Source organism: Sinohyriopsis cumingii, chromosome 13 (genome assembly GCF_028554795.1).
Source record: "Sinohyriopsis cumingii isolate HCF-2022 chromosome 13, ASM2855479v2, whole genome shotgun sequence".
Lineage (NCBI taxonomy): Eukaryota > Metazoa > Mollusca > Bivalvia > Unionida > Unionidae > Sinohyriopsis > Sinohyriopsis cumingii.
This window is the reverse complement of record NC_142973.1, coordinates 36,668,124-36,680,326: the sequence shown is the minus strand read 5'-3', so window position 1 is coordinate 36,680,326 and position 12,203 is coordinate 36,668,124. Positions and strand designations below refer to the sequence as shown.

Sequence of the window (12,203 nt, the reverse complement as noted above, 5' to 3'; positions counted from 1 at the left end):
AAAAATCATTGGTTTTAGTCGAGGCCATACTGGGAGTAAGTGATGTTATACATGTAAAAAGCTTCTGTCTTGTTCTAGAAATGTGATCATATGACTCTGTTTTCCATCTTGTTCAAGAAACATAATCATGTGACTGTTTTGTGTCTTAAATTGGTGTATAACTATTTTCTTTAGAAAATTTAGTGAGTTGGGCAATGAACCATTGACACTTAAAGGTGTTTTATTGTGACGAGTTTGAGCTGAAATTCTATTTTGTGGAAATAATAATTCTTTTCCCAGGAAAAATTCTTGCTCAAGCATTGGCAGAAGATGTAGTGAGATTCATGCCTTGTTTTAGGAGTTGAGACAGGCTGTTTCGTAGTGAGATTCATGCCTTGTTTTAGGAGTTGAGACAGGCTGTTTCCAGCATCATTAGCATCTTTGGATCTGTGGGGACCCTAGGAAGGACTGAATGTTTTATGAGTTGAGACAGGCTGAATCCAGTTTGATTGAAAGGTTCAAGTTTTATGGGCCTGCCTGAATAACTCCATCTTCGAGGACTTATTAACAGCAGCATTTTGGCATTCCCACACTGCCCTTCTCCTATTACCTCTGGTCATTAGCATCTTTGGATCTATGTGGACCCAAGGAGAGACTGAATGTATTAGGAGTTGATCACCTCCCCTTGTAGGGAGATGTTGCTCACTCTTTATGTTCAGAGCAGCATGTTCTTCCTGAAAGAGAGGCAGTGTACCTGTCACCTCATGTTCTGAGCAGTGTTCTGCTCCTTCCCATTATGGAGGTGGTGAACCCACACAACCCACAGATCAAACACAGGAATTTTTTCTTCTGGGACTTATCGTTGTGGCATGAATATGTGGCCCAGAGACACTAATATTCTATAACATGGACCTATCCCTCAAAGGTGAGAACATTCAATTTTTCTTGATTTTTGATCGATCATGGGAGCGTCAGCCTACCAGCCTTAACTGACAAATTCAGTCACACAATAGCAATGGGTAATGTATTGCTGCTGTTATTTGGGTGAAACTAATTTTAATTATGCAACACTTACTCATTGCTATTGGCGAATGCCATTTCACCCTGCTCTGATACTCTGGCGGAATTGTTGCCTGTGAAAAGGGAGACAATTCTGTGCATGCCCCAAACCAGTGGTTGAGTGGTTTGCATCTCATGCTGACATTTCTCCACTCTGGGAGAGGATGTATTCATATCAAATGGATGGCGGTTTTTTGGCTACACAGTAGTGAGGGGTAAGTATAGTATAATTAAAATTATTTTTGCCCTCCAGAAAACTACATTTTCACATGCCCACCATAAGGTGAAGTATATTAGTTTCATCTGTCCTTCTATATATCTGTACCAACATCATTTCCACAAAATAGCTCTAAGTGTACACCATCAACAGCCACCAAACTTTGTGGCTGACAGAACTGTTGATTTCAGGGGCAAAAGTTACAAGGTTATGGACATTATGACTGAAAGATGACAAATGGTTTTTGCACAATAACATTAGCTTTACATGTACATCATAGACCTGGACCATACTTTATGGATGATTTTCACACAGGTAAGGATGAAGTCTATTGATTTTGAGGTCTTTCAAAAGTTTCTGGTTCTTTTCCAATAAAACTTTCAGTAATTGTATCGTAATCAAATAATGACACATTTCATCATACCCATGTTACTGCTTAGATTATGTCAATATTTGCTTATTTTGTTTATTTTCCTCTGGTCTATATCATGCAGCACTCATCACTTGGCTACATGTTATCTTGAGAATGCAAACACAATGGCATAGGAGATTCTTGATTGTTACATTTTTTCCTTACTTATTTGTTTGGCAGAAATTTGTATTATCAATTTATTTTGTGTTTGTATAGCAGGCAGGTGAAAAGTAACATCCATGCACAGACACTAAATTTTAATTTAGTATTTATTTCTCTTTGCTTTTTTAAAATTGAAAGGTGAGTCAAAAGCAATAGTAGGTGCCATACTGAGAGAACCCTCCAATCTTGTACTATTTCTGCTTACATGCATACTCAGTTAACCTGCATGCAAATGACACCTCATGTGTGTGCTTTCACAAGACAACCAAAGTGACCATTCAGGCTAGATGACCGTCAGTTCCTTCTATTCATGCTAGCCCAATACTGCACTTCATTCAGATAAGAAAAACTGAAGACCTTTGGAAAGTATTACTTTTATCACATGACATCAGATCTTTGAGAGCTCTGTTATGACCTATAAACATTATGCAGCAGTCCCTTGTTGAAAAGGCACCTCCATATAACATGGTCTCTGAGATAACAAGGGTATAGTCCTAGATTCCCATTTGTTTGGTTAAATTTTATTTTCTATAGAATGTACCTCAATATAAGGTGACCTGACATAGATCACATTGATGGAATCCTGAACAGCATTAAAGTGAGGGACTGCTTTAATAACACCTTTTTTTTGTTCCAGCTTCATAAACTGGTGCTGATGGCAGCCTGCCCTGATATCCTGATGATTCTTGCACATACAGAGGAGGGCAACTTATTTGACTTTTATTTACCCCGAGATGTGGAACATTTTGCTGTCCAGGCCATTCTGGGATATTTTTATGACGGTGCTATCCAACTAAAAGAGGGCAATATTGGTGGTGTGGAAAAATTGTCAGAACTTCTGCAGATCAGTCAACTCATTCAGTATTGTAGAGAGTTTAGATCATTAATGGCTGCAAAGAATGGTGCACAGAATCAGTGTTCAGACCGAGCTCAAGAGCAAGGGGAGGCTACTGCTTCTGCAGAGGTTCCAGATAGTACAACTTGTGGAGGTATAGGAGGAGATGGTCAGAATAGGGTTAAGGAAGAGAGTGGAGTTTCAAACAGTTCTCAGCTTAATCTTTCCCAGAGAAACCCAAAAATTCCACAGGTAAAGTGATCCTTTGACACCATTTTGTACAGTTTGCATTTTTGTACCTCTCTTAAATGTCAGGCATAAGCTTTAACAATATGCATTAAAAAAGATGGTTGAAAATTCACTTGTCCATTTTAGGACATTTGTTTTCCATGAAAAAGATCTTCAAGAATAATGCCTTTTGAGTTCACATATGTCTAGTTCATAATTGATCTTCATCTTGCAAATGCTTTTTGATCATATTTCCTACATCTCCCTTATTAATCTGTTCTTATCTAGGATGCCTAATTAGGTAGGAAAGACAGTTCATGCTGTAATAAACTCATTCAGCTAGTTTTACCGCAGTAAACTGTAAAAAAATGAGTAGTTTTGAACAATCATTATGTCAACACATCAGAGTTGGGCTCGTCATGTAAGTCGTGACTTTCTTGCTTCAATAAAGTTTAAAAAATTTGCTATGAGATATATTATAATAGAATACTTTTTATTTTTTATTACACTGCTTTTAGGTGACTTGGGTGTGATTTTCTTTGATTTAAGGTTATTTAATGTAATCATGCACATTGTAGATTATACTTTTTAATGTGAGTGTTATAGTGTTAATTTACACAAATAATATTTAAGGAATATTACATGGAATTGAGTTATTTTCATGATTTTTAGAGCTCTTGCAAAAGGTGACATTTTTATTGCAAATTGAATTTGTTGATTCTACATGAGATCTTGTTGTTGTGGCTTTAATTTTGTTACAGAAAAGACAAAATCCATGAATATATTTACACTATAAAATACTGAATTCAGTTTTCATAAATGTCATATAAATAAAATATAAATAAAATCATCTGATAAAGTAATATTCATATGGATAATTTTTACAGTTATTTCCCTTTCCAGACAGCAGTTGTGATCAAAAGTGAACCTACAGAATCACCCACTGAGAATACTTCCCCATTCAGGAACTCAAAGATTGTTGTTGTATCACTTCCTCAGCAGCCCACAAGGTTGAAAGGTTTAGTTCCCACAAACTTGGTGTGCCCTAGTTTAAATATGCATTCAAACAATGATGCAAACCTTGTTAATGTCTCGGATTTTTCAGTGGAGAACAGTGCTGCCACTTCTAACATTATAGGGATGCCTGGTATTTCAAGATCATTTTCATCAACTGTTTCTAGTCCTAATCTGCAGTCAAATATCATTTCAAGGCCTTCAGTGGGTGCAAGATCATCACATGAGCAAAGTATTAATAGCAGTGATAATAATACATTAGTGTCACCCACAGTTGAAACAATCATGTCAGTGTTCTCTCCAGGCATTGCCAAGATTTCTAAAGAGCACAGTTTCAGCAATGCCAGTCATGGTGTACGAGAAATGTCGCAAACAACAGGAAGCTCACAGAAACAAGTTCTTACAAAGGTGTCACTGCAGAACAAGGGTTGGACTATACAAGGAGAAACAGTTCGCGAACAGTTATCAGCAACACCGAATCAAAACAAGGGCTCCAGTAAAGACACTGTCACAGTTCCAATCTACTCACAAGAATGTCTAAATAGTGACCATATTGTGTCTTCAGTTGACAATATTGAATCAGAAATTAATGACAATATTGATCCTGCAAATAATGAACATAAAAATGATAATGAAACTTTTGTACATAGCAATCCACAGGAACGCACGGTAGAGCCTGGGCTAAGATCCCACAAATTCTCAGACAATCAAGTGCCTTCACACATAATAATTCCTGCCATTGAACCACATTATATCTCAACCAGTCAGTTATCTTCGCCAGTTTCTGGAGCTTCTGAACTTCAGACAGTCATGCAAAATGCTGAACAGATAATGATGGAACTAATAGACAGTCAAAGTCCTCCACCATCAAAAAGAATAAAGGTAATGACACACAAAGATCTTCAAGGAACCCACGCTGTCCCAAGGCTAGAATCTCGGTCATTATCAAACAAAGAGCTCCCTGCCCACTCAGGAACTCAAAGGTTGGAGGAGTCAAGATCTGTCTTCAACAGTTCAGTTTCTTTACCACTTCCTGGTCCATCACAAATTCAGAAGACAACAGTGCTAATGTCCAAACAAAATGCACAAGACCAAGCAGATGTTGAAGGGCCACCTGCTGCCAAGAAGGCTAAGGTAGGATATTTTGTTGTAATTTTGATGTTTGCGTGTAAAATGCTGGAAAAATCAGCATGTCTCTTACATTATTTGAAAAAATACAAATTGCTGGACAAGTGAAATTTTTTAAGATATTGCTTAAAGTCTTTGATCAGGTATGAATGAAAAATTCAAGAAATTAGCTTCATCCTTCAGAAATGATTGCTCTCTTCAAAATTCAAACAAATCTTAAATGTTAATTTATTGTTCATTTTAATTTTTGGCATCCAAAGGAAAGTGTGTTTAGTTTTATAATAATGTAAATTCTGGCAAAGAGATAATTGTCAGATTTTTCCAGCCTTGATGTATAATGCATGGTGAAATCAGGCCCTGTGGTCACAAAACTAAATGAGCACTAAAAAAAGTATATGTTGAAAAAAATGTGGAATAAAAAGAAAACAGATCAACTCTTGTGTCAAGATTTCAAAATTAGAAACCAAAATTTTGTCTGTGCCTTCATAAAACTTTGAATCACTAAAAACAAGATCCGTAGATCTTAAATCAGCAACATTGGGAGCTTTCAGTTTCACTATACCAGTTAGGAGATTACCGCAATCATTCCACCACAGTTGAGCGCATGCAGATGATTTGAGTCAGTGAGATGCATGGTCCGTCTGTCCTTCTGTGGGCACACCCAGTTCGTGTTGTAACTTTACTAACGAGCTGGAGGTCACCTTGTTGGTGAGATTTCTGGCCACCATAGAGCCAGTCATGATGATCGACTCGGGGAAAGTGCACCTGATCGACCAAAGATCAATCCGAAAGCTAGAGTTTGTGGCTCTGCACTTGATATTTCTATCGTTATGATGCTTCACATATTTAACAATTTTAACATTGTGAGTCTAAGATTTGGTGCCTGAAACATAGATTTAAGTTTTTTAAAAATTGTCCTTCAGATGTTTTGTGACTTCAGAACCTGTTGTATAGTAATGTGAGATACAACCAGGATCTTCCAAATATTGAATCTGTGCCCTTTAATTACTTGGTGGTTTTTCTCTAAATGTTAGCACTGAGTGTTGATGCTACACACGCACGTGTGCATGTACACTCAAGAGAACATATTTTATAGTGTAGATGTGTGAATGCCCAACTTGATTTTTAACCATTTCTGTCAGTCAGGACTCTAGGGTAAAGGAGAAATCCACTACTATATTTATTTATTCATATTGTTTTTAAAACACAGCAATAAAAGAGTAAAGGTGATTAATTATTGACTACTCACAACAAGGAAAGGAGATGCCAGAAAGCTAACAGTTTCATATTTCACGTACCTTTTCTTGACTGTTAAATTCTTGATGGATTACAAGAATTTTTTTTCTTGTAGGCCACAAAGCTGCCATCTGATTTTTTAAAATTTGTCATAACCAGTATAAATTAACATGACTGAAAATTAGATTACACTTACGACTGTTTTTAGATTTATATTTTATATCAATAAATGACCTTTGAACCTGGGGTGGTTTTGGAAATTGCAGAATAAATGTTCCATTTAGCAGCTTTAAACTTCAAATTAGATTTGCAGGCTTGCTTTACACAGATATTTAAAAGGTTGTGTATTTCTTATGAACAACCTTGCATTCAAAAATATCACTGTGGTGCAATGTTGGACTGGTACCTAAAAAGTCACAAGTTTTCTTTGTGTAAAATTGGCGGGTTTTTTTTGTTACAGAGACTCAACCTCAGTATCACTGCATGTATAGAAATAGAACTGCATTCTTTTTTATTGCTGTTAATATTGTACTTTAAAACAACCCCAAAAAAACCCAACAGTTACAAGTTTTTAAACCGTCATATTCATTCATTTCTTTCCTTATCCATTCTAAATTTTACATATCATGTGTGCATTACTCAATTTTTGGGACACATGCCAGCATGGATTCAACAATAGTGAACAGACTGAGAGGCATCAGTATAATTTTGTTTAACATTCATCCTTTTGTTTGGCGCGCCATTTATCACAGAAAGGATGCCGTAGCTATTAGGAAGGTAAGTAGATATATCATTGTTTACAGAGAATTTCATGTTTTTATGTTCAAGTCCATTATGAGACTTAACCTGTCCATGTGTGAGAAATTAATGATGTACGATTTTATAGTGCATTTCCATACACACATTGACATACATGCATTAATCATGAATTAAAACTTATTATTATTCAGAGGTAAGGATTAACAGCGAAGGTGTATTTAAGAACATTTATTTATTTGGGCTTTCATGAGAGTTTTACAGTGTTTACAAAAAATATGGGTTTGTGCTTTGAGTACATAATAAAAGAATTATTTTTTTTTTGTACAATAAAATATAAGCTTATGCATTGGTTGTGAATAAAAGATTGTTAAACACTGTAATGTCAGCAGCAGGTTAGAGATTGTAAGCAAATGTACATATGCAGTCTACACTTTCTGCCAGTGGTAAAGTGTCTGCCTGCCATGCAAGAGATTCTGGTTTTATTCTAACCCAGTGATTTTATTTTCTTAGCTAATCTTCTTTGATGAGACACATAAATGTATCCGATCTCCATCAGTTGCTATTTACAGGTTAGAAGCAAAGATTTACAGATTTCTGAGGTTTCAAAAAAAAAATCCTTCATAAATAATTTAAACAATCACTATATGGATTAATTTATTTATGTGAGTGCCTTTGGTTTGCAAATCATTGCATTTTCAAATGAAGTAAATATTTGTAGAAGTTCTTCTGATGGGAAATGTGGGTGGGATCCTATTAAAGTTAATGTTGGTTGAGACTCTACTAAACAAAATCCATAAAATTTGGTACTCTGTGAATGTTAATATACAGTATATCCTATGGTAATACAATTATATTAGTATATAGTACATTCTTTGTTAGTATAAAGTACATCATATGTTAATTATAACACAGGCTATATACACACATGAAAAATTGTACCTGTATATGATCTCTAAAAATGCTGATCACCGATTTATGGCTTAACAAATATGTATAAGAACATTTACATTTAGCTGGCCATTTAAAATCAGACAGTTTGTCCCCAAAATGATGGTAGTGTAAGCAGTGTCAAGTAAATATTGTCTCATAATTATGCTGCAAAATTTGTATCATATACAAGTTTACTTGCTTATAAGTTCGTTTCAGCTGCAAAAGGTATAGACCCTGGACTGCCATTCCATAACACACTAGTAGAACAGAGTCTGTGTTGTTTCTTCTACTAATTACCAGTAGTCTTTACAAACAACATGAATCCTGATCTGTCATCCCATAATGCACTGGTTGATGAGAAGCTATACTTTTTTTCCACTAATTAGTCCTAACATACTGTATAGACCCATATTTATTGGCACATTATGCAATCTAGTTCTGAATTATACAGTTGGATCCAACTCATAACTATGTGTGTAAGTGTGTGCGTTGTTAAGAATGAATTGTTAGAAGACGCTCAATGGCCGCCCAGAAAAATTCTACTTTAAATCATAAATTTAGATACATTCCAACCAATGTTCCCGCTAAGCTCCGCATGTGCGTGCGAGTGGCTTGTTTGATGTCTTAGCGCAGCTAAATGTAGTTTGTGCACAGAGATAATTCTTTTGATTTCTCGTGAACACAATTTCTTCTAATTGATTACAGTTGTTCGTTGTTCAAAATATTTTCAGTCTTGACATGGTTGAGATTAAAATTCCAGATGTTTGATTTAATGGCATTAAATCTATAATGATACACTTTGACATACCCTGCCTGAGGATACAATTTCCGTAAAAAGATTTGCTCAGTAGGTTTTGCAGTCTGTCCAGTGGCCTTTGCTCGGCGCTCACTAGTGTACATGCCTTAGAGGGAACGTTGATTCCAACACGAAACTGCCCGAAGAAGAGACGGTGGGTTCCCACAGTTAGTGGAATCAAAATATTAAAAATTCTGTCTTTTCCTTGATTTTTAACTTGCAGACAGCAAATTTTCCTTTCCATTGTTAAATATGTAAATTGAATAAGAATTACCCCCATATTTCTGTGTTTGATAAGACTACCATCCCACCTGACCCCACTTTAGCAAATTAGTAAAATTACTATATTTGGAAAGTAGTGTCATATGTTAAGCTATTACCCCCAGAAAATTTTCATTAAACAAAGTCTACAGGGTTGTGAAAAAGCAGCATCACAACCCATAAATAAATTTACTAAAGACATTATATGCCATAGTAAATTCGAAATCATAGATAAAAAAGTGTTCTACACATGGCCATTATGTATTACATTTTCCTATGCACTTGTCTGTCTTAAAATTTTCTTGGCTTTTGACTGAAATTAAATGTAAAAGTTTTCTCAGCTTATAAATTTCCCTGGCTTTTGACTGAAATTACATGTAAAAGTTTTCTCAGTTTATATATTTCCTTGACTTCCTAAACAATTGAAGACTCATTCATTTGTGCTCCCCAAAGTAAATTTGTTTAGGTTGTGGAAGGATAGATGCTAAAGTGATAAAGTTGTTGAACTTCTGCCAAGGCAGGCACAATAAAGTAAAATTTGAATTGAGAGATGATGTCATCAAGACAAGTTCTATGTGTTTGGAACAAAATAATTCATTCAGTAATACAATAAACTAATGATTTGTCTTGGTCTCATGAAAAAAAAACAACCTGCTCCAATATAGGTAGTGCAGTTGCATTGTACATAAATGCATGAAAATACTCCAGATTTTCACTCTTTCTTCTTTACTTGCTCACTCTAAGTGCATGTGCACCCCATGTATATGTGTTTAAGTGGAACAAATTACTCAGTAACTGCTGTAGATGATAACCAGCTCACAATAGTTGCAGTAAAGTAAACAAAGGTACTTAACCATTAAGAAGGGCATGGGCATAATTGAACTTGTCTTTTTAATCAATGACAATCACTTGTCTTTAGCATCTGCATTGAACCAGTTTTTATGTAAGAGAATATAAAATGTTATTTATTTCATAATTATGAAATAAAGATTTTTAAAGCTATTTTTATCTACTCCATTTTTTGTCTTCATTATTTTGAAAAATATTTAATTGGAATAAAAAAATCTTGATATCATCATTTAGTTCATTAAGTCGGAAGTTGGATATAACTTTTAAATTTCAGATAGCTCATTGTTAGATTTACTGGTTATAGACCAGAAGAATTTATGGGGTGGTCTCTTGTCCCTTGTCCATCTTCCAACAACTGTCAGACTATTGACACAGGTTTGTTATCGCTACTCCTAAATTGCTGTGAAATTTTTTACACGCATTTATCCTCAGTGGATGATCATATTCTTTCTTATGATGTCTAGTTGGACTCAGATGAAAATAATGCTGATCTGGCAGCCAGTATGGCCACCACAGCAGCCATAGTGAAAATCTTATTGCTACTCCTGAATAAAAAGTCACATCAGCATGGAGTTTTCATTAATACATAGTATGGTGTCTAGTTGGTCTTAAATAAAATTTGTTCCAATCTGATAAGATGAAAAGGGTCTTCACCATGAATTTTTTTCTTATGATGTAAAGTTTGTCCTGTATGAAAATGCTGCTAATGTGACCTCAGGTATCGCTGCCATAATGAACATATGGGAAAATCTTATCTCGAATGATTTATATCAATATGTGTGTACTTTTTCATAATGAAATGGTCTTTCATTCAGTATGGCTGGCAAAATCTTGTCACTCATGAATATCAGAAATGGTTTCAACACGCTGCAGTTAAAAAGATAAAAATGGCCTTAGATTGAATTCCTGAAAATTCTTTTTGGATGATAGAGAATTAGTTCAAGAACTGTGTCCATCATGACATTAAGACTTATCTTGATGAGCATAAAGTCAAAAACTTGGAAAATGCCGCTTGTTCTACTGATGAGTATATACCTTAGCTCATAAAGTTTCTTTTGTAAGCAAGTCTTCCACTCAGCAGTCTTCTGGTAGAAAATTATTTTAGCCTAAAGCAAACCCTTCTAAATTTTGATCTGGAACAAGTTAGAAATCAAGTTTCTAATAAGACTGATCAGAAATCCTTATCTCTTCCTATGTTTACATATTGCAAGAAGAAAGGACACGTTATTTCTGATTGACAAATTGAAAATTAAACAACAGAATTAAGACAGACATATTCCAAATGCTCTTATTACTAAGAGGTCATGGTCATGGTCATGTATTGAAAGCAATTTATTTGTTGGGTCTAATAAACCCCAGTCTGATTTTATTTTGGAGAATTATGAACCATTCTTGTCAAAGGGTTCTATATCACTCATGGGTGATTCAGCCAATCCCATCCCTATTAAAATTTTAAGGGACACAGGAGTGTATCAGTCTTTTATTGTCAGGTACTTTGCCTTTTACTGAGAAGTCTTCTTCTAATGAGAGTGTTCTTAATCAGGGAGTAGGGTGTGGCATTCCTCTATTACCAGGCAATGACATAGCTGGAGATAAGATTGTGGTTAATCCAGTTGTAACTGCAAGCCTTGCTTGGATCAGAAAGTCGATCCTATTGAAAAAGAATTCCCTGATTTATACCCAGTATTTGCAGTTACTAGAGCTATGACAAAGAAAGCCCTTGAGAATAATGTTGATAAGGAAAGTGTTCCTTTAGCTGACACATGTATTGGTTAGGCTTTTGATGAGGTCACTTTCACTCCTTGTTTGGATCAATCTGAAGGTATTAATCACAGTGATCCTCTTTTAACGACTCATTCTCTTTATTCTAATCAGGGTGATAAACGATAATCACTTGTCATCGAACAGGAAAAAGATCCTGAGATCTCCTGTTTGTTTCAGAAGGCCATTAGTGAAACTGAAGCTACTGAAGTTCCTGTCTGTTATTTCATTAAAAATGAAATTCTTATGAGAAAATGGAGACCTCCTGAGGTACATGCTGATGACGAATGGTCAGTGAACTATCAAATTGTAGTTCCAAAACCTTACAGACAGGAAATACTTAGTTTGGTCCATGAAATTCTATTGGTTGGTCATTTAGGGATTGATAAAACATCACAAGATCTTAACTCATTTCTATTGGCCAAAACTCAGAAGTGATGTTGGTAAATACTGTAGATCTTGTCATACCTGTCAAATGATAGGAAAACCAAATCAGAAAATTCCCAAGGCTCATCTACAACCTATTTCTGACTTTGATGAACCATTCAGTAGAAGTATGGTAGATTGTGTTGGTTCC

General features: G+C 35.3%; 1 protein-coding gene across 2 annotated transcripts in view; it reads left to right on the top strand.

The window, feature by feature from the left end:
• LOC149785214 (uncharacterized) overlaps positions 1-12,203 on the top strand; it is a 47,945-nt gene that overhangs the window by 9,307 nt on the left and 26,435 nt on the right. For both annotated transcript variants that reach the window (XM_089979026.1, XM_089979025.1), the window contains exons 3-4: positions 2,467-2,916; positions 3,796-5,040. In XM_089979026.1, coding sequence (XP_089835152.1) covers positions 2,467-2,916; positions 3,796-5,040 — 1,695 coding nt within the window. The remainder of the gene's footprint in view (positions 1-2,466; positions 2,917-3,795; positions 5,041-12,203) is intronic.